Consider the following 24,274-nt stretch of genomic DNA (forward strand, 5'->3'; position numbering starts at 1 on the left):
TTTAACCATCACCAAGTGGTAAATTATCTAGCACAGACAAAATGTCAATAATATGGAATAGGAAGAATGTCAGAAAATCTACAAATAGCTAATGAACAAGTCTTTGAAGAAAATCAGAAAAGGTTCGTGCGGTCTTCGTGGAGAAAAAAAAATACTTTTGTCAGTCAGAAAAATGCAAAAAACAGAATTTACTATAAAAGAATAATGTTAAATCCGGAATAATTAAACATTATCTGTATAGGCAATTTTCATGGGCCATCTGAAAGTGAGGTTAGGAAGTGGGATCACGTACAAAACAATGTAAAAACAAGAGTTCTGCTGTATTTGTGCTATTCAAGCTTTTGCAAACAATAATATTGGCGTTATAATAGTCTCTGTTGCAGTCAACTTTTCTTGTTTAGATTGTTTGTTACGATTTTGTGATAATATTGTTTAGAAACTCATTTAAAACATCTCTACATCATAGAAAAAAAGTGTAAAATAAAAATGTGACCAATTTATTAATAATGTATATATGGCAACAAAAAATAATTTAGAAAATATTCTTATACATGTATTAAAAAAATTTAAAGTGAAAAATGAATATAAAAGGCTTTAACAATTTCAATATATATTTATGTCATTTTAAGCAGTGCTTTAATGTGTTAAAATATTAAAAATAAAACAACAGAATAACAGGTGATAGTAAAAAGTGTTATCAAAACATTTTTTAAAATGATATATACATATTTCTTCTACAACATTTACATAAATTGAACTTATTTTAAAAATACAATATCAGATCTTATTTGAAAAGCCTAATTGAAGAACGTGCTGACATTTTATTGAATTTGAAAAATTTGGTTTTAGAACATTTCTGACCAATCCAATAGTTCTGAAATAGTTTAAACGCTTAAAACTACTCCTTTATTCACATATTGCATATAAAAATAAATGCATAACTATATCTTTTAATATTTTTATTTTAAATATATATTCAATATCAATTGAAAGACCACAATTCAGTGTATTTTTAAGATTGCATTAATAAATTTTAAAATATAATGAGGATTTATTCCATAAACTCGAATCTACAAAACTTTGCCCTTTAAGTTTGTAATAGCTATGAAAAAAATATATATGAAAAGAGCCTTTTCTTTTTTTAGCATTTCAAAGACAAGATCTCCAATTAAAAAGACAGTTGAACCTTTTGAATTAAAAAAACAGTCACAACTTTAAAGGGACCATGAAATATCATTTTTAAGTAGAACAGAATGTCCCTTAAATAGAATTTGTGCAGAAATAACTATTGAAATACTTCTAAACTCAGTGGGTTTAACTCTTTTATGTCTAAAATAAAATGGCGTATTCCAAAATATTTTTTTATTGCACAATTCAAATTAAAAAAACAAAGTAAAGTAAAAAATTAAAAGCAATTTTTAAATATTCATTGATTCAATTGCAGTCTTGTTTTGATAACTGTTTTATCCACTTTTTCAAGCATATTAAAGAATTTATCTCCCATGCTATGAAATGATATATCTTCTTAAAACTTGAATAGCAATAGATATATTAGTATAAGAAGGCAGTGATTTCATTTCACTTCATTTGCAAAATTACTTTCATTTTCATTTATAATGTTTTCATAAGTCACTTATTACACATATCTTTATTATAGTTAAAGAAATCCTCTAACCAAACTTATTTCCTCAAATAGAAAATCATCCAATTTAGAAAAAAATTTCTATACATTCAAAACTTTCACCCTTAAGTAGAGACATAGAGTCTTTGCAACATAGTCTTTAAATGGACTATCATTAAGTAGAGCACCATTAAATAGAGACTCATCTGACCTTGCAAGTCTTTAGCTTTTGGTAGTATAAAACGAAAAGTATAAAAACTACTGTTAAAAAAATTTTAAAAACATGGATGGAGGTTATAGTTTATTGCTATTATCTCAATAATGATAATAAAAAAAATCTCACCATGGACAAAAAGAGTTTTAGACATTTGACAGGATGGTAAAAGTCATGGTTTTTAACCATTGTGTCCAAAACCATGCCAACCTTGGTTTCAAAATCTGTCGGAAGGATTATTGTAGCCTTACAGCCAATCATTATATGTTCTTCGACTAAGCTTTTCAATTATATTTAATAATCTATACAGCAATCTCCATAACATTTATTGATATTTATTTTAGTAAGAAAAATATGCATTATTTAGAAGTACGTAGAAGTACAGAATTGGAATAACTTTTTTCTGCTTTCTCCACAGCATTCGGAATGTCATCTGTGGTCCTCGAGGATGGTTTGCCTAAAAGTTCCGGGCACCCTTTTTTACCTTGAGTTATTTGATCGGCAGCACACATTAGGTCATAATTGATTCTCTCATTTACAATAGAATCTTTATTATAATTTGGATGTTGGGCTATGAAATCTCTTATCCACCGTGCAGATGTTTTTAGATCACCTAAGATAAAAAACAAATTATTTATAATAAGTTACTTAAATTAATAATTAGAGTTTTTATAGAAAACAAAGAATATCTAATGTTTTATTTTTGGTTCATCTTTCAGAATTTCTGGTTATTTGTATCTTTCTTTTGTCTCGTATTTGGTTACACATGACATGCTGATTGTTATCTTTGCAAAAGAATTACTCTACATTTAGAAGAATTACAATTACAAAAGAATTACAGAACATTTCTAAACGCTCACATGAATAGAACATTGATCACTGTTTTACAAAATATATTTTTATTGGAATTGGAACAATATATATATATATATATATAGAAACATTTACTGTCATCATGTATATTCGTTATAATGGGCCTATAAACTAGGTAAAAAAATACATGCTATGACATATGATTATAAATTTGTTTTTACACCATAACCTGTAGATTTATAAACTTGATATTCAGATAAATTTTTTTTTTTTTTTGATAATTGTATCATACATGTTAAAGTAGGTGTCGGACGAAAAATAGGTCTCAATTTAGTCTTGTATATCACCCTGCCCTAGTTAAATATTTAAAATATAATATAGCATTCTAGCTTGTGAGAAATAATAAAAATTTTGTTCATAAAAGATACACTTGTGCCCACACCCCGTATTTTTAAGATTAAGGAGACATTTCCCAGTGTACACTTATCAGATACTCCTGACACAAGGTTAAGGTGCACAGTATATAACTCCCAGATAGCTGCCTAATTGATAATGCCATATTATCATTTACTGTATATATCACAATTTTACCTTTCTTGGTTCGACCCATAGCCATTTTAATAATGGCAAAAGGTGTTGGTCAAGGAATTGTTAACAAATTTAGAATGCAGGCGTATACTTTAACTTTAAAAAACAAAATTTCTAAGGTATGGCATATGTTACTGTTTTGAACAAAACTACTAATGAATGTGTCAAAAAAACATTTAAAAAATTATATCTATATGATTAAAAACAGAACAAAAAAGACTTTCAACCAGCTGCTAACATAAGAAAGGAAAATACAAAAGCTTTAACAAAATAATATAAATTTTAAGAAAAACATATGATACATGAAATATCTTTTTTGGTTCACATTACGTTTATAATATTCTTCAATGTATAATTTCGTGTAACAAAATAAAATACATTTATTTTAAAAGTTGCAACATTAACTTCATTATTTAGTAATATTACTTATCTTATCCTGAGAAAGTAATCTCAATTCAGTCTTACTCTGAAGCTAATCATTCAACTCATATCATAGATTAGGAATGAAAAATATGCTTTCATTTTTCTTTTTCGTTAAAAAAATTACTGAAAATGCTCTTGAATATTTTATTAAAAATATAAATAAGCAATACAAATCAATACAGTTGAATATCATTAACACGACACCGTTTCTCATTAATACGTGAAATATTGCTTTACATGAAACATATGGTTGGCCAGCAATCAATTACTGTTGTATTTTCTATGTTTAACATGAAATTTTTAAGTTGATTATCACTTAACATGGAAGGAAACTGGACATAGCATAGATAATCAGTATGTTAATAAAACCACAACCATTCATTTTGAGGAATGCTATTTCTATTTTCTTTCTTTGTTAGCAGTAGCAGATGGGCAAATAAATAAAAGAATAAAAATAAAATAGTTTAGTAAGAATAAAGTAGTTAAAACAGTGGCGGATCCAAATTGAAAAAAAAATTAATAATAATAATTGTTTTAATAGTTTGCAAAAGAAATAAAATATTTTTAAAATTATTTAAGGGGGCATATGGGGAAATCTGAGTCTATGACCCCCCCCCCCAGGAAAAATTTCTCGATCCGCCCCCGAATTAAAACTTATAAGCTTATTTTAATTTGTTTTGTTCATAATAATATTTTTGCAAACAATAATGTAATACATAACTTGCACTAAGGATACGCAATAAATTGTTTTTATAATGTATTGGATAAAACAAAATTCGGTTAACATTAAATAATTATGATAGCCCAGTCTATTTCTCGTTAAAGAGGTTCAACTCTATTTGCAATTTTGGAAGTTATTAAATTTTATAACATCCTGACTTCCTAAAACTAGTAGAAATCAAGAGGTTTAATTATCTAGGGTAATTTCCTTAAGATAGTGATAAAATAACTAATATTTAGCAGTATATTAATAACTATATTTTAGTAGCAGTTTTTTTAAAAAATTGTCTAAATTGTTAAAAAAAACCCACATTTTTTTATTGCACTAGGAGAAACAATCAAAATCCAATAAACTATAGCAACATTTTTATATTGAATATTAAAATTAATGTTTACCTTTAGCTCTCAATTGTATCAGTTTTAGATACTGTTGAATTGTACATTGGGTGTCAACATCTACATCCATGCTAGTCAAAAACTTTTGTATCAGAGGCACCAATCCAGGAAATTCATTTGGTTTCCCATTGATTATTTCATTTATGGTCATTAATTTATATTGACATTCATCAGGATTACAGCAACTAGCCATGTAAGCAGTAGCCACAGGAGGGCTTTCACCTAAAAGTTCAAAAGAAATTCATTAAAAAAAAAGAAGAAAAAATTAAATATACACATAGGTTGTAAACAATTTTATTATATTAATGTTAAGTTACATATAATGGGTGCAGTAAATAATTTTAAATTTCCCTTTCAACTTTTGGTCATTAAATGAAATCTATATAAATTTAGCATTATTTTTGATTTATATTCATCAATACATATAATTTTGAATGAGTTTATAATATCACTTACAAGTAGTTAAATCTTTGCGAAACCAAAATTTCTCGTTAAGAACAGCATCTCTATTTTGAGCTTTGGATAAATTTTCATCAACCTGTAAATAAAACAAGTTCTTGTTATAAAAATGATTATAGGCCTAGTGATGATACAATAATGATTATAACAAGTTTACAAAAAATGCTACAAAAGGATGAGATACAATATGCAATAAAAATTCAGAATGAAATATGGATATTTCAACGAAATATTATTACAAAAATTGTACTTAAATTGTAATTATTTTATGAAGTATAAAAAAATTAACCAAAAAGAAAAAGTAGCTAAAAAAACTTGTTTCTTGAAACATTTAGATTGTATAATAGTAAACAAAAAATCTGATCATTAAATCAAAAGTTATTCAGGTGTTCGATCTTTTATTTTGCACAACGTGCAAGTAATTATTGATGAGAAAAAAAAGTAGTGATTTTTAATAAAAATATTTTAAGAAGCAGAATTTTTGAAGACATTAAAAAAGTTGAATTTAAAAAGAAAACACAGAACTTTACAATTATACAAGGCATTATAAATTTTTAGCAATATTTTAAAGCTAATATAAATACCTGATACTACACCCACTAAGAAAATTTTTATGGTCGAAATGATCAGGCATTCGAAAGAGGAAGCCATCAAAACTTGGATAGATAAAGTATTTAAAAAGTTCTGCACATAACAAGTTGTACTTTAACCTGCAGTCTTCTCTGCATAGCATACCCGGTTTTTCCATGTTACTAGATAGGCAAATAGTGTATTGGGGAGAAACATACCGCTTTTTCCCCATTTGCTAAACCACCACCACTAATATCTGAAGAATCGTTGTGAAACCAAGGTCAAATATGAAGGACAACTTGAAAAAGCCATAGCTAACTTATGATTGTCAAAATATAAAGAAAAAGAATAAATTATTCATTATATTTTTTATTTAAAAAAACACACTATTTTTTAATGGATTGAAAATAATACTGACTTGAAAATTAGTTTTATCCAATTGTCAATCAGATAAAACTAGTCAGATAATCAAAATAGTGTGCGTATGTAAGGTATAATCTGGTTCATTGCAATAAGCTTCACGAATGATATTGGTAGTTTGGAAAAACCAGATTTTTCACCTAGCGTATGACATATAATTGAATGATTAGCATGCACTGAAGTCTAATGGATTTATAGTAGAGTGTAAAGGATGTCTAATGATCCCCTAATTATAAATATATGTTTTATTTCTCTCTCAATAAAACTCATCATGAGGTAAAACATTTTAAAATTATAATGAAGTAAATACTAAGCATATATATCTATTAATTCATCTTTTAATATGTCTTATGGATAAATGTATAAGGATCACTCATGTTTTATGGATGTATATAGTAGATCCTATGGATAGTCTAGTGATTCCTATATGTCTTATGAATAAATAGAAATTGTTTTTATTTTTCTCAATAAGATTCATCATGAGGTAAAACATCTTAAAATTATCATGAAGTCAATATCTATTCAATCATGATCTCTTAGTATGTCTAATGAATAAATGTATGATGATCCCTAATGTCCATTAGATGTATAGTGGATAAAGTCTGTTGGTCCTTTATGTCTTATGGCTAAATAGAATTTTTTTAGTTTTCTCCATGAAGTAATTATAAGATAAATAAAAATGAGCTTCTATATTAGTTTGTTTAGTTAAAGAAATTCCTACTTTTGAGACTGGAATCAGAAAATTCAATTGGAATGTCAAAATAACTCTTGTAAGGAGAACTATGAAAACTACATAGGCAGCATTTTCAAACTCAGTAAGTTGAACCTGAAACAAAAGTTGTGTATTGTGAATATGTATGACAAATTAAATATAGGTGATTATAAATTCATTGATTAATTTCTAAGTTTTAAATTACAATTGATAATAAGATTGATAAAGACATGAATTAAGTTTCTACAAATATTTGATAAGAAAATAACTTATAAAAAGCATTTTGGATACAAGAAATAGACTCAATTCGTAAAAACTGTAATCTGATAGGACTGATGATAAACTCTGACCAGTTAGTTAAAGTCTTCAGCTTCAAAACACTAATGGATAGTTCCTTTTTTACCTAATAACTTTAAAAGAATATTCATGGGAATGCCAAATTTGGTTATATTTTTCTTCGTCATAATATTATTTCTATCTACATCATTAATGAGTTTTTTTTTAAATATTTTATAACCGTTGTTAAATAACCAACCCAATTTTGAGTTTACAGCTATCAGTGCTCAACTTCGCAGCCTTGAAATTTTGAACCCAAACCAGAAGACAGGGGAACTCCTCAATCTAGTATTGGGAAAAAATTGCATTTGTGGAGTACTTCTGGATGGAACTAACTCGTATTTGCATGACATTAGAGGAAAATTACTAAAACCTGAAANAAAAACATTTTTATTTCTTTGCGAAACCAAAATTTCTCGTTAAGAACAGCGTCTCTATTTTGAGCTTTGGATAAATTTTCATCAACCTGTAAATAAAAAAGTTCTTATTATAAAAAAAATTCTAATCCTAGCGATGATATAATAATGATTATAACAAGTTTACAAAAGAATGAGATATAATAAAAATTCAGTATGAAATATGGATATTCAATGAAATATTATTACAAGAATTAATTATTTTATGAAGTAAAAAATTGAACCAAAAAGGAAGAAAAAATGGCTAAAAAAAACTACAGAACTTTACAATTATACAAGGCCTTATAAATGTTTATCAATATTTAAAAGCTAAAATAAATACCTGATACTACAACCACTAAGAAAATTTTTAACCAAATTATCAGGCATTCAAAAGAGAGAGCCATCAAACTTAGATGGATAAAGTATTTGAAACAAAAAAAAGCCTTAACTTACTGATGGTTCAGCGCATAAAAAGTTGTACTTTAACCTGCAGTCTTTTCTGCATAGCAGAACTCGTTTTTCGATGTTATTAGATAGGTAAATAGTGTATTGGGGAGAAACATTTTACCAATTTTGCTCATTTGCTAAACCGCCAGTGGGTTAAATATTTGAAGAATCATAAAAGCAAGACTAAATGAAGGACAATTTGAAAAAGCCATGGCTAACTTATGATTGTCAAAATATTGGAGAAAAAGAATAAATTATTCATTATAGTTAAAAAAAAAAAAAAAACAATAAACACTATTTTTTAATAAATTGAAAATAATACTGATTTGAAAATTAGTTTTATTCAATTGTCAAGCAGATAAAACTAATCAGATAATCAAAATAGTGTATGTATGTAGGGTGTAATCTGGTTCACTGCAATAAGCCTCACAATTAATATGGGCAAACTGGAAAAACCAGATTTTTCACCTAGCCTATGACATATAATTGAATCATTAGCATGCACTCAAGTCTGGTGGATTTATAGTAGAGTGTAAAGGATAAAAGTCTAATGACCCCCTAATAAATAAATAGATGATCATCATGAGGTAAAACATTTTAAAATTATATTGAAGTAAATATTAAGCATATACATCTCTTAATTCATCTTTGAATGTGTCTTATGGATAAATGTATAAGGATCTCTCATCGCCTATGTATATAGTCGATCCTATGGATAGTAGTAGATAAATGTCGAATAATTCCTATATGTCTTATGAATAAATAGAAATTGTTTTTATTTTTCTCAATAAGATTCATCATGAGGTACAACATCTTAAAATTATCACAAAGTAAATATCTATTGAATGATCTCTTAGTATGTCTAATGAATAAATGTACGATGATTCCTTATGTCCATTAGATGTGTAATGGATTAAGTCTGTTGGTCGTTTATGTCTTATGGCTAAATAGAAATTTTTTAGTTTCCTCCATGAGATTCATTTGAAGTTAAAATACATGAAGTAATTATAAGATAAATAAAAATGAGCTTCTATATTAGTTTGTTTAGCTAAAGAAATTCCTACTTTTGAGACTGGAATCAGAAAATTCAATTGGAATGTCAAAATAACTCTTGTAAGGAGAACTATGAAAACTACATAGGCAGCATTTTCAAACTCAGTAAGTTGAACCTGAAACAAAAGTTGTGTATTGTGAATATGTATGACAAATTAAATATAGGTGATTATAAATTCATTGATTAATTTCTAAGTTTTAAATTACAATTGATAATAAGATTGATAAAGACATGAATTAAGTTTCTACAAATATTTGATAAGAAAATAACTTATAAAAAGCATTTTGGATACAAGAAATAGACTCAATTCGTAAAAACTCTAATCTGATAGGACTGATGATAAACTCTGACCAGTTAGTTAAAGTCTTCAGCTTCAAAACACTAATGGATAGTTCCTTTTTTACCTAATAACTTTAAAAGAATATTCATGGGAATGCCAAATTTGGTTATATTTTTCTTCGTCATAATATTATTTCTATCTACATCATTAATGAGTTTTTTTTTAAATATTTTATAACCGTTGTTAAATAACCAACCCAATTTTGAGTTTACAGCTATCAGTGCTCAACTTCGCAGCCTTGAAATTTTGAACCCAAACCAGAAGACAGGGGAACTCCTCAATCTAGTATTGGGAAAAAATTGCATTTGTGGAGTACTTCTGGATGGAACTAACTCGTATTTGCATGACATTAGAGGAAAATTACTAAAACCTGAAACGGTTAACCTGATGGCAAAAGGACAGAAACCCATGATCTGTCCAGCACTGAGGATGTTTTACGTCAGCACTGTGGTCAGTGAGATCTGGGTACAAAATCGAACTTGGGCCATCTCATTGGGAGGCGATAACTTTATCCTCTGAGCCACTATGATTATCATCAATGAGAATGATTTTATCCAATCTTGAGGAAATCATGAGTTACAGTGACATTTGGAAGCTTCTTATAGTCACTAATCACCCTCATTAAATATTTGGTAAAGTATATTAAATTATCGGTAATTTAACCCAGCGCATGAAATTTCGATTCTAAACCAAGTTGAAATTTCCCGAAAAATGATAACAATTTTTAAAGACTTAACAGATATAATATAAAGTATTGGTAGCATAAAGAAGAATTAAGTAAATGAAAAATTGAATCATATTTATAGCAAAATGATAATTTTAAATAAAGTTGCCATAAAATTTCAATGGTTCCTATCATTATCCACGTATGATTAAAATAAGAAAATAATTAGAAAATTAAAATATCACAAAAGTTCCCAACTTTTCACACTTAATACCTCTTTTACACATGCCTTTCAGCACTAAAATGTAACTTGCCAATTGCAGTTCAGGGGTCGTTCTAAGCCTACTATCGGGATGACCATTTATAGAATTTCTAATCAAATCATAAAGTATTTCTGACTTCAAAAAATTTCTGTATTTTGTCTTTAAACTAGTGTGGCATTTCAGAGTTGAAAACTGCGCATAAACGCTAACTCTCAACTCCAGGAAAAATATGAAAATTTGATTGATCTGAAACGTCAACAACAGTACTGAGCCACATAACAAACATAGAAAATATCACTTAATAAACTTACTTCCATGGATCGAAATTCTACTCTCCAACCAATACTGCTGTTAGGAGGTGGAGGTTTGAATCGCATTGTCTGCCAGTTTGTAGACTGAATGTTCTAAAGGAAGAAATAATCAAGATGTATAAGACAATAATAAAAAAATTTCTCATAAACTTAAATAGTTAAAGTTAGCTTACTTCAAAGTGGTCAGTATCTTCTTCATCTGTCTGATCAATTTTTTCAGAAAATAATGAAATAGGATCTCTTATAAAAAGGTGTGCTACATGCTGAGCCAATAAATGATCAATACCTGTAAAAAAAACATTTTTATTTACAAATCAAAATAATCACATTAAAAATATTAACTTATGAGCAGTTAATATTGTTTTTAAACATTATTTGATGACAAGGATGCAACTAAAAAAAATAAAAAAAAAACTTCCTGATTTTTCCAGGTGTACGTTAAGAAAATTTCAGTCCATTATCCCCGCATATACTGGTGGGTTAAGGACAAAGCAATTGCTTAAAATAAATATTTAGCATTTACAAATCATACACATATGACTTCAACTAAAAAATAAAGCTCCACATAAAACAAGATCATAAACATTATGTTCACAGACTGTTCCAGATTTTAAGTCAAGTAAATTTTTATTTTGGAGAAATTTTGAATTTTTCTTTTCCTTTCTTTTTTTGGTTTTCTTGGTCGCAGCAATTTTGCTTTATTATAGGCAAAAAATTTAAAGTCCAGATTTTTTGTTCGAATTAAGTGAAAATTTTAGTGTAAATAAACCAGCGGAAGAAGAAAAAATGCGGTGTTCTTATCATGTCTCTAACGTTCAGAGAACTAAACTACTTACAGGAATATTTTACGATTTAATATAAATGTTTTCGAATTTTAGCTGCTTTCTTTTTAAAAATCAATGTAGGATAATAAATATAAATTGTTAATATTTCAGAAGCTGTGTAAAAAAATAATAAAGTACTAACCAAAGCTCAGTTAAAATTAATTGGAAATTCTATTTCTAAAATATTATGAATACATGATATATTTCATTTATAGCAAGAATTTGTCATTTAATTAAAAGAGCAAAACAGAAAATAAAGATCAAATTCCTTGAAACAGGATAGTAAGACCAAATATAACCTTTTGTTTGGTGAAATGAATATTTATAAGCTCAATAACAATGAGAATGGTTATAACTTATTGAAATCCCTTTTCTAAACACCCTTCATTTTTAGAAATTTATGTAGCAATTTGAAAAACATGTAGGATTATATTTATTACAATTACAGGATTATATTTATTACATAAAGTTTCAACGTTAAATTTCACAAACACGCATTAACAGTTAAATAAAATACTTTATTTCTTTTTTTACTGTTTTTATTCACAATTGCCATTTTAATGAAAACAAGAGCTATAGATACAGTTTTTCACTTTTTTTGACAATAATTAATACAAAATAATGAAAAAAAGATATGAAAAATATGCATAATGAAAAATCTGCTGCAAAAGGTTAATATTTTTCCATAAAAAATACCAAAAGAGTAATATCCTTTTTTAATATATTATATTAACCATTTCTTTTCTAACATCCTAATTAAGTTATTATATATTCTGAAGTATGTATAAGAAAGTATTGTATGTTTATCAGTTATACAGTACAGAACCCGTTATCCGGAAAACCAAAAAACCGGAACGAAATTCGATAAATTTTCCCGCGATTTTTAAAAAAAATTTTTTTTTCTTCATAAGATTTTAGGATTTTTCTTTCTTTTTTGAAAGATGTTTGCCTTACCATCAGTTTAGAAATAATCATTAGTGCATTATTTCATCGTTTTTTCTTCTTTTTTAGATAATTTCCAAATATATATATTTTTTTAGTTGGGTTTAACAATAAAAAAACGGCTTTTTGTAGCGATTCAGAAAACCGGAAAAATCAGTTATCCGGAATAGCGATGGTCCCGATCGTTCCGGATAATCGGTTCCCTACTGTATTAGGTAGTATAAGTCGACTCCCTAATTTTGTTTAAGAGATAGCAAATTTCTGTTAAGTTAGTTATAAAAGTCAAATGCTGAAAATTTTTTTTTTTTTTTAGATTTCTCAAATTAAAAAACATGAAAAAAAATATTATTTAAAATTTTTTTGATGAAGATGAAAATATATTGCAGAGTGGGACTCGCATGATGTTACAGCTAAAGTTGCTGAATCCGGTGCAGATGATATTCTGGAATCTTTAAATTTGTAGCTTTATAGTTTTCTTGTGTTATAGTTTTTGAAGTACACTTAAAAAAATTATTACAATTTTTTTTACTCATCTCTTTTTTCTGAATGTCATTTAAAGCATTGTTTCAAAAGAAAAAAAAAACCTTATAGGAAAAAAAAATATGATGAGAGAAAATTCAAAATTGTATATAACCTATTGAAAATAATTTTGAAGTACACTTAGAAACATTATTTCAATTCTTTTTACTCATCTCTTTTTTCTGAATGTAATTTAAAGTATTGTTTCAAAAGAAAAAAAACCTTATAGGTAAAGAAAATATGATGAGAGAAAATTCAAAATTGTATATAACCTATTGAAAATAATTTTGAAGTACACTTAAATAAATTATTTCAATTTTTCTTACTCATCTCTTTTTTCTGAATGTAATTTAAAGTATTGTTTCAAAAGAAAAAAAACCTTATAGGTAAAGAAAATATGATGAGAGAAAATTCAAAATTGTATATAACCTATTGAAAATAATTTTGAAGTACACTTAAATAAATTATTTCAATTTTTCTTACTCATCTCTTTTTTCTGAATGTAATTTAAAGTATTGTTTCAAAAGAAAAAAAAAACTTTATAGGTAAAGAAAATATGATGAGAGAAAATTCAAAATTGTATATAACCTATTGAAAATAATTTTTAAAAGCAGTGAATACATAATTATTCANATTTCAACTAAAAAATAAAGCTTCTCATAAAACAAGATCATAAACATTATGTTCGCAGACAGTTCCAGATTTTAAGTCAAGTAAATTCTTATTTTGGAGAAATTTAAAATTTTTCTTTTTCTTTCTTTTTTTGGTTTTCTTGGTTGCAGCAATTCTGTTTTATTATAGGCAAAAAATTTAAAGTGCAGATTTTTTGTTCGAATTAAGTGAAAATTTTAGTGTAAATAAACCAGAGGAAAAATATGGTGTTCTAATATTGTCTCTAACGTTCAAAGAACTAAACTACTTACAGGAATATTTTACGAAAAATTGTATATAACCTATTGAACATAATTTTTAAAAGCAGTAAATACATAATTATTTATATCTATCTCATTGTTTATAATGCATCAATATTTCAAAATCAACGAATGCCTGAATTTATTACCGATGTATTAGTTAATAACCCAATTTTAATACATTTTTATGGTTTGAAAACTCAACTTATACACCGAGATAAATGGCAATTACTTTTAAATTTTAATTTGAAAAACAAAATAAAATTAAATGCAGATGAAAAAAGATTAATGCATATAAAATAAAATAAAAAAGAATAAACAATTCATTAATACTGCACCTGCTTCCCTCAACATGTTGTAAATATCTTGATCATAAACTAATTTGATATCATTAAATTTTTCTCCAGCAGGTGAGAGGTAGGAATCAATTGAATCATAACGAGACTTGTTTATAAGAAACCTATTCGTGTTTAGAGGCTGTAAAAAATGAACTTGCTTTACAAACAATAAACAACAATTAAAATGTACCTTATAAACTTTAAAAAAAAAAACTAATTCTACCTTAAGACCCAATTCTTCATCTGTTCTGTCATCAACAGATGCAGCTATTATGTCCCATCTACAGTCTTTGTCTGTAAGATAGCCTCGATGAACAGGAGAAGCAGCACTTAATGCCAGCTAAATAAAGTTAGACAAATAATTTAATCAGTTTTCTTTAGTTGTCTCATCATAAGTAAGTGAATAAAAACAAAGAATTTCCTTCATCTAACATTTTTTAACAGAAATAAGGCCCTAAAGCATGAAAGCCATAAGGCCCTAAGCTTGTTTCGATCTAAAAGAAAATTTATATACAACTTCTGGGAACATTTCCCGGAAAACAGCTCCTCAATCATCAGACAACACAGCACGAAAGTTAGAAAAGATTAAAGGAGCCCATGCTAATTCAGTTATAAGTGTCTGTTCTTTGTGTTGAATTTTATTATCAACACATAGGAGAATTAATTAAGACAAGTTCAATGTCTAAGAGAAATTTTGCCGCAAAAATGCAGGTTAATTCGGCTGAATCCTTTGTAAATTGAGAATGTTTTCGAACAAACATAACAAAAACTCTGTGCAGGCTAACTATGGCATTAATTTCAAACAAATCTCAATTTTCCTGATAAAATTCTGAAAATTTTAAAAAAGGATTAATATTTGACATTAAGAGAAAAAAAAAGAGAGATACTAATGATAAAAGGGCTTTTTAGGAACCAAATTAAAATAATAATGACCATTTAGAGAAACGGTAACCTACTTGCAGCTAAATGATGAGGTCATTAAATTAGACAAAAAATTTATAGTTGAACATGAACAGACAGAGAATTTATTGCATCAAGAAAATGAAATAGTTTGATAAAAATTATCTCCTTAAAAATGACACCAATGATGCTAAACTAAAGTGTGATGAAAATTCTGTATAATCTAAAACGGGATAGTTACTCTAACTCACAGCAATTGGACAAAGACCTGCCAACTGATCATACAGTATTCTTGCTTCAGTAATATTGCAGGCTTGAAAAGTAACCTGTAGACAGCTACATCCCATACCGAACCCCATGGTATCCATGTATACATGATTGGGTTTTGCAGCTTCCTTGGCTTCACCATCATCCCCCAACTGAGAAAAATCTTCAATAAAAGGGTCTTGAGTGTTCACATCTTTGTAAACTGTGTAAAAAAAAAGATTATGTGTATTATATATTTAGACACTGTACAAATTTACAACTACTTTAAAATATTCTTAATTAAATAAATAATATTTCAAAAGAACTCTCATTTTGAAATATTGATCGACGATTTTCTAAAAATGATTGATTAATGATATGAACTAAAATGATTTTATTGCTTAATTGTGTTAAAATGTCAGGTTCAAAATTTTCCAAACATTAAAAAAAACCACCTATAAGAACCCATCTAATAATCCCCACCCAAATAAAACGCTTGTAATTTTAAATGTAGATTTTGAAAAAATTGTATTTCAAACGTATAACAACTGTATTTTAAATGTAAAAAACTGTATTTAAATGTATATATTGAAAAAACTAGTAGTAGAGTAAATTAGGAGGTGATTGAAAAACTGTGGATTTAAACTAGTTGAACAACTTTAAACAAATTGATTAAAACAATTTTAGAATTCACAACAATGATAGATAATATGTAAAATGTCTTTCAATAAAATTATAATTAAAGTATAATATAATTCAAGAGGTTGTAAAAATACATAAAATGACTATTTTATTGATCTGTTGCTGATCTCACACTCGTTTTTATTTATTTTTCATTCAATTATTTATTTTTATATTAGTCAATAAATTTTTTAAAAAAAGAACAGTCATAAAACCTGTAGTCTATAGTTATTATATCACTGCTATTTATCTCTAATCAACAAACATAAAGCATCAGATTCGACACTGGAAATGATGTGTGATGCATCTTAAAGTTACCATGATGTAATAATTTTTGTGAGGCAAAAGTGAGATAAGTTTTTAAAATGTTTTGTTGAAAGAAATCCCCACATTCTAATCAGTTAAAAAAGTTTGAGATTACAATTTTTTTTTTTAAAGTAACAGACATTCATTACCAGAGAACTAAAAATAAAACATTGATTCAAAAATTTACATTGTAATAATTCTGCAATCACGAAAATCTATAAAAACTACAATAAGTACTTCTATAACTTAATTTTGACATTTGTACATCCAGTCGTTGGTTTCTTGAAAATAAAACACATGTTTTTTTTTTTTTTTTAAAAAAAAAATCAAAATTAAGAAAGCTTTAAAAGCACTGACGTTAAACACCTAAAATGAAAAATAAAAATTGCTTACTTGGTACATTGATTATTACTTTTTTTCCTCGTCTCTCTCTAATATTTCGAGCTAAAGTTCTGAAAAAAGTAAACATGAAAGCAATTTTAGAGTATTTTTTTTTTTTCATTCCCATTCATCAAAAACAAGAGCAAACACATATGTAAAGATTTAAATTCTAAAAATTCATTTATATAAAACTGTGTCATGTATTATGAACGAATGAATTCAATATAAATTTCAAAAACTAAAAGTATTTAAAAAGTTTTCACAAATTGAACATGTAGACATACTTTAGTCATAACTAAATACTTAAAGTCTAAAACATTTCTAGAAGTTTTATGATATTTTCTTTGACTTGGAGAGATGTGTTACCTATTTCTCATTTATCACAATTAAAAAATAATGCATTATTTCAGTAGTGCATTATTTCAAAGTGATGCTTCCATATTGCTGTTTTCAAATAAAAACAATTTTTCATTAATAACATAATCCATCATTAATTATTTTTTTAAGTAAATTTTTAAGTTCTTTAGAAGAAAAAAAATTAAATTTGAGAAGTAAGGCTTACATTAGTACTAGTGCATGGAAATTTTTGCAACAGGCATTTTATTACTAATCAACATCATAGTGATTATAACACAAAATAAGATAGCCAACAGCATTTACCATTTCCAAAGTTAGGATTCAATCAATATAATTGGTGCAGCGTTTAATCAAATGAGCATTTACAAGCTTTTCCAAAGTGCCACAGCTATGACCAGGATATAGGGGTTCATCTCTGATAACCAAAACATTTGTCAACAAAATTCGTAAAAATAGTTTTTTTTTTTTTAATAGAACCTTAATAAAATGTTTTTGAATCATTTTTAAAAACTAAAATTGATTTGTATTTTATTTCACACTTAAGAAATCTTTCAAGCATAATGCTTAATAATTACTATCTCAGGGCCAAGTAGTAAACAAAATTTTGATTTTCTTATTAATATAAAAAGGTTTTGATACTAAGAAAAATTACAGCACAATAAATAATTTTTCTTTTTTAAAAAAAGGCTCTTTAAGTTAATTGCTTAATATTTGAACAATTTATAATTGAAGTTGGGTAGAAAATTTAAATAATTAGATTTATTACATTTTCCAGAATTAGGTAAGAAACTTTTCTAGAGAATAAAAAGTTTTCTCATAAATGCTTTAGTAAAACTAGGTAATTTAAAATAACAATATTGAACTGTATTATTCATGTTAGTTGTAAATTATTATTATGTCACAAACTAATAAATGTAATTAATATGTAACATATGCATTATACAAAATACCTTAAGCCCCCTTTGTAATAAAATCCTAGCCACAGCCAGTAATGTACTATCATAATATGCAAAAATATTATTTATTACAAATAGTTCGTTCAAAAGTATATTATATTAGAAAATTCTTAATTTTAACATTTACTTGAATCTAGGATGACCATCATATACAGCATCATCAGGAAAAAATAAGGATCGTAAGGCACTTGTTTTCGGGTCAATCTGTGTAGGAGGTACAGTGAAATTTGGACAACCTAGGCTTAAAATAAATTAGAAAATTTAGGATAGCGATAAGTTATACTAGTTTCCTACCTATAAAAATAATTAACACAATATAAAGTAAAAGTGATAGTTATATAAAAATCATAGCATGAAAAGAAATATTACAACTGGGCATGAATTAAATGTACAGTCAGAAAAATAAGATAATGATTCACCGTGAATATATTTTGAGCTAATGAACAGTATTTCACATAATAAAAAAGACATTAAACAGTTTTAGAACCAGACTTCTTTAATAGGCATCTGGGTACTTATCTCACACATCCAGATGCAAGTTTTACAATTTTAATGCACAGATAACTAAGCTAAGCAATATAACAAATATACAAGCTATATTTTTAAAGATGCTTTTTATTTCCAAGAGTATTCAAATTTATAAAAAGTATTCAATTTTTTAAAAAAGATAGGTTAATCTTTATTAAATTTTTAGGTGCTATCCATGATTTTTTGGGCATCATGAAGATCCTTTTTATTTTCAAGAGTATTCAAATTTATAAGAAGTATACAATTTTTTAAAAAAGATAGGTTAATCTTTATTAAATATTTAGGTGCTATCCATGATTTTTTGGGCATCATGGCACCCAGGATTCTAGGATCCTAGATCTAGAATTATGCTATGTACTTAAGGTTGGGAATTCAAAAGATTAAATAAGATAAATAATGCAGTTTATTAGCATCGGTAGAAGTGCTACGCTGTCCTAAGGGAAAACATTATACATTCAAGGTAATGAAATAGATATGTAAAATTTTAAATAATCTATAACTTAAACCTATTGAATTTTATTATGATTATATTATATACTCTGATATTCTAGTAAAATTTTTTAAAGGAGACATTTTCATTTTAAAAGTTTAAAAATTACCAAAGAAACATTTTTTTTCATTAATTTCCTGACTTGAAAATTAGTTATAATTTATTATTTTAAACGTTGATTAGCAAAACATCCTATGATAACATTTAAAAAACACAAATATAAGGCTGTATAACCTGAAGAAAATAATGTTGAATCTTTATATCCTGCTTTTTTAGTAGTATACTAAGTGAAAGTAGTAAAAAGATAGATTTCCATTGCAAAATATTTCTTAATTAAAGAAAAAGTTTATTTTAACAAATCTTTCGATGTGTGTACAGATTGTTTGTAAATAAAGGTGTTTATACAACCCAATAAATTTTGCACGCAAACTGGATAGAGAGATTAGATGCCAGAGAGTTTAAAAAAAAATGCTTACTTTTCATGTTGAGTCATCATGACTGTCTAAAAAAATTACATTCAGTATACATTTTGAAATAGGTCTGCACAAAATAAGTTCACAGGCGATATTTTTTGACAGATTTAACATAAGATTAAACTGTCTTCACAAAAAACCTCAATCAAATATCTATCATTAAAAACATCATACTTTCGTAAATGTATAAATATTTTTTAATGTATCAAACAACATAAATTATTTTTTACATTGCTGTATATGTGTAAATTATTTTTTACACATATACAGCAGCATAATAAAAAAAATCACTTTTCTTATCATTTTTTTTACATTTTCTTACATATTAATATAACTATATATATAACTTTAAAAGAAAAACTAGAATAGAAAACTTTTATATTGCTTTTTTAAGTATAACCATATTTTTACAGACAAAAACTTAAATGATAAAATTATTATTATGAGATTATTATTATTAAAATTATCATTATTAAAGTTACTATTGCTAAAGTTATTATTATTAAAATTATTATTTTTAAACTTATTATTAAAAACTTATATGAATAAAAATTGGCAGTTATAAAATATGCATATCTAGATTGCATTTGATAAAAATTGATATGGCTCTTATTTCAAGATGTGCTGATTTGAATCATGCATGAACAATTTGAAACAGATTTCTTTCAGTACTTTTAAACCATGTTTTTTTAAACACTTTTAATAGAGTTTAGAAACAACTGCAATATCTAATAAAGAAAAAAGGGAAACATTCCAAGTTATTTTATCAGGCTGTTTGCAATAGGTATTTTATAACAATTTATTTTTATTGTTTATGGGAATTCTTCTGTCCTAACTCGATTTCAACATTCTTCAAAAGCTTCTTCTTTTACATTTGCTAAAATTCAAAAATTGCCAGCTTAGAGATTTTTTTATTATCAAATTTTTATTAATGAATATATTTAAAATTGAAATAACAATTACAGATCTAACTCTTTGAAAAAATAATTTATATTTTGTAGCAAAACTTTAATTCAAAAACAAATGTAGTTTAATGCTTATTAAATTTTATAAAAAAAAAAATATGATTACTTTTTAAGATTTTTATATGATCAGTCATTAAACACAGGGTTTATAGCAATTTAAATCAGTTTTTGTACACAAAAAATATAACTCTGATGCACGCAATATACTGGACATACTTTATATAAGATATATATTTCATATTTTACACCTTCGGGGACATTTTGCGAATTTATAATTTGATATGGTATATTTATATTAACACTGAAGATTATTCTTTACTTATGAGCTCCATATAATTTCAAATAATTATTATAATTTCATTCTTTATTAAACAATTTATGATTTTTGATAAATAATTGCATGTCTACATCACTCTGGAATAAAATAGGGACAGATCGAAATACATCAACCAACATTCTCAACTCATGCTAATTCATCGAACCTTTTCAACAAATAATAATTTTTTTAGTCAACAAACCTTTTCATAACAAAATTTAATGTTTCAACCATTGCAAATCAACCACTTCTTTCAAGCACCAAATTTTTCCTAACAAACAAACTATGTGTTACTCACCGTGGAAAACTTGTTAAGCATAGTATGCTTTCATCCTCTTGCAATAAGGTAGTTACTTCATCTCGTCTACAAAAATATTTAAAAAAACATGTTGAAAGGATTAAAATACGTATCTATGAAAAGAGAAGAATACTAAACATGAAAAAAGAAATTACAGTACAGAACCCGTTATCCGAAAATCAGAACGAAATTCAATAAATTTTCCCGCCATTTAAAATTTTTTTTTTTTTTCCCTCATAAAATTTTAGGATTTCTCTTTCTTTTTTGAAAGATGTTTACCTTACCATCATTTTGGAAATAATCATTAGTGTATTACTTCATCGTTTTTTCTTCTTTTTAAGATCATTTCCAAATATTATTATTTTTTAGTTAGGTTTAACAATAAAAAAAACGGCTTTTTGTAGCGATTCAGAAAACCGGAAAAATCAGCTATCTGGAATAGCGGTGGTCCCGATCATTCCGGATAATCAGTTCCCTACTGTACAACTTTAGAATAAAGAAGTAAAAGAATTCACAAACTTTTTTTTCTTCAAAGCTTTCAATAGCTTATTAATATGCAGAATTTCTTGAATTCTAATTGATCCCTTATTAGGTGTTTTTATTCAAAATAGCTCTAAAGAGGCTCATTTAAATGCGTATCTAAATAGATTATTTCTAATTTCTACATGTGTCCTAACAAAATGAAAATATTTTATCATTGTCCTTGTAAAACATTTGAATTAAATAAATCACTATCTACAACAGGCTTTTTCCTTCTGTAAATTAATATTTATTTATTATTTTTGGATAACTATTTAAATTTATTAAATTTTAATGGATTTAAAGATAGCTTAATACTTAAAGATTTTTCAAACAAACAGTCAATCGGCAACTTTTTAATTTTTATCCTTTGGTAAACACCATTTTTAATATGATACATTATGATTAATCATTATTATTATCATTAATATTCCTACTACATTAATGATACTATTTCAATACAATACCTTTAAAAAAATATCAATGAAAAATAATGAAGAACTGTTTTGATAAAAATTAAAAATATCTCAATAAAAACTTTTTATAATAACCAATAAAACCTACTAACCTAAATTTCATATTAGCTTCCACAACATTGAAATGTGAAGATAAAGCCCCATATGGTTTACCTGGTGTTCCTTCTATCATGTAAGCTCCAAACTCAGGACGCCACAATGCCTTGACGTCACTAGATGGACAAGAAATCCAATTTTCTCATCAAATGCTTTTAAAACAAATAATGCAACATAAATTATTATATGCAATCAAGATTTCTTTAATTAAAAAGAGTTCACATAGTTAAGACAGAAGACCGAATTTTATATTTAATCGTGTGTTAAAAAACCACAAAATTGATAATTTGTATGGATTAAATTCAGTATATAGTAAATGACTTCAAAGCAATAGCTTGAAAATATGAAAAAAAAATTTATAAAAAGGAAGAAAAAAAATATTTAACTTGCAACATATATTTTGAAGAAGAAAAAAAAGAAAGAAAAAAAAATTTAGTTGGGTGAAATAAAATAAATAAAACGGCCCAATGGTTCTTCGTCCAACTTAAAAATAGTTTTGCCAAAATAATATTTTAAATCAAATTAATTTTTAATGAATTTAAATTTACAGTAAGCTTAAAAATCTAAATCAAATGAACTAATATCTGACTTTAATGTAATTTGAAAAAAGGTTTGAAATTTTTTTGTGCATAGATGTTGTAAAGGTTAACAATTATTTTGTAAAAATAAATTAGCCCATAACTATTGGAAACAACCATAAGATTAAAAAACTATTTTTAATTATAATCTTTAATAATTAAAATAATTAAATTAACACACATCTTTTTCCAAATCACTGGCACAAATAAAAATCAATAAAAGTATACCCATTATTTTCTTTCTCTTTTTCTTGTAAAACTGAAAGCAAAGGTTCAGCTTTCAAACAAACTTTAGCAGTTTTACTTTCATGATCAAACTTGATAATCATGTATTCAATCTACACAAAAATAGAAAAATAAATAAATTACAATTTAGTTCATACAAACAATCATAAATACAAAACTAATTCATTTTCAATACATTATAATAATGTATCTACATAAAAATATGTAATCGATAAACATTATTTTTTAAAGAAAAATTTATCTTTTTTTCATTCATTAAAATGACCTTAATAATTTTGTACAACATTTGAAGTTTACAGGTTTGTAACTACTTTAAAAGAACTGTAATAAAATTGGTAAAAATACAAGTTTCAATTTTATTAAAATAAACTAGATCAATAGGAAAATATAATACTACCAATTTTAGTAGAACTATTTTAATTATTATATACTTTCATCCAGTATTACCCTAAATAGTATTTATATTTTAATTTGAAGATTAAAAATTGAACGCATAATTTTCCGGGAAGTAAAAATTATTAAAAAAAAATATTTCAATATATATATAAGAAATTTACAAAATATAATCCATTGAATTCAAGGTCATCAAACAGATAAAAAATATTATCGCAATTATAAGCCTTGACTCTTAAAAATTAATTTAAAAAACATTTAGTATTAAAAAATTTTTATTTTATACAGGACAAAACAATCTGTATTTTAAAAATGGCAATTTTTTTTAATGTTATATAATTGTTTACCTCATCTCCCCACTTCAAACAATCATTTTGCCGGTCTTTTAAGCGATGATATAATTTTATAAACTGAATTACACCATGTTGTCTAACATGATCTGCATACTTTTTTGTTTCTTCCCATGATAAGGGGGATCCTTCAGTTAACAAACCCATTATTAATAATGAAAGACTGACATAGACAAGGAATCAATTAAGAAATATTTAAATCAAGGTTGAAATCATGAAAAGCGATTGAAAGTTGCAAAATATAAATATTTTTTTTTCTGCTAATATATTGAGTACGACTGATTCCTTTTCTAACGAATCTTTTGGATTTGGATTTTAAAAAAAAAGGCATCAGTTTTCCTTTATTTTAGATTCATATTATAATGTATATTACAAATACTCAGATATAAATTTTCATTCTTAAAATCTTTCACTAAAACTGAATAGAGAAATAATA

At 26.0% G+C, this 24,274-nt stretch overlaps 1 protein-coding gene across 1 annotated transcript; it reads right to left on the reverse strand.

Moving 5' to 3' along the window:
* Positions 1-481: 481 nt before the first annotated feature.
* On the reverse strand, positions 482-24,146 carry LOC107436590 (glutamate--cysteine ligase). Its single transcript, XM_043048715.2, has 15 exons — positions 23,836-24,146; positions 23,078-23,187; positions 22,268-22,387; positions 21,181-21,246; positions 18,238-18,351; positions 16,810-16,868; positions 15,435-15,652; positions 14,507-14,623; positions 14,284-14,422; positions 10,923-11,035; positions 10,750-10,842; positions 9,182-9,286; positions 5,232-5,313; positions 4,776-4,997; positions 482-2,448 (listed from the first exon to the last, which is right to left on the reverse strand). The coding sequence occupies exons 1-15, from the start codon at positions 23,983-23,985 to the stop codon at positions 2,195-2,197; spliced, it is 1,962 nt and encodes a 653-aa protein (XP_042904649.1). The 5' UTR covers positions 23,986-24,146; the 3' UTR covers positions 482-2,194.
* Between the last annotated feature and the right edge of the window lie 128 nt (positions 24,147-24,274).

Source organism: Parasteatoda tepidariorum, chromosome 6 (genome assembly GCF_043381705.1).
Source record: "Parasteatoda tepidariorum isolate YZ-2023 chromosome 6, CAS_Ptep_4.0, whole genome shotgun sequence".
In the NCBI taxonomy this organism is placed as follows: Eukaryota; Metazoa; Arthropoda; class Arachnida; order Araneae; family Theridiidae; genus Parasteatoda; species Parasteatoda tepidariorum.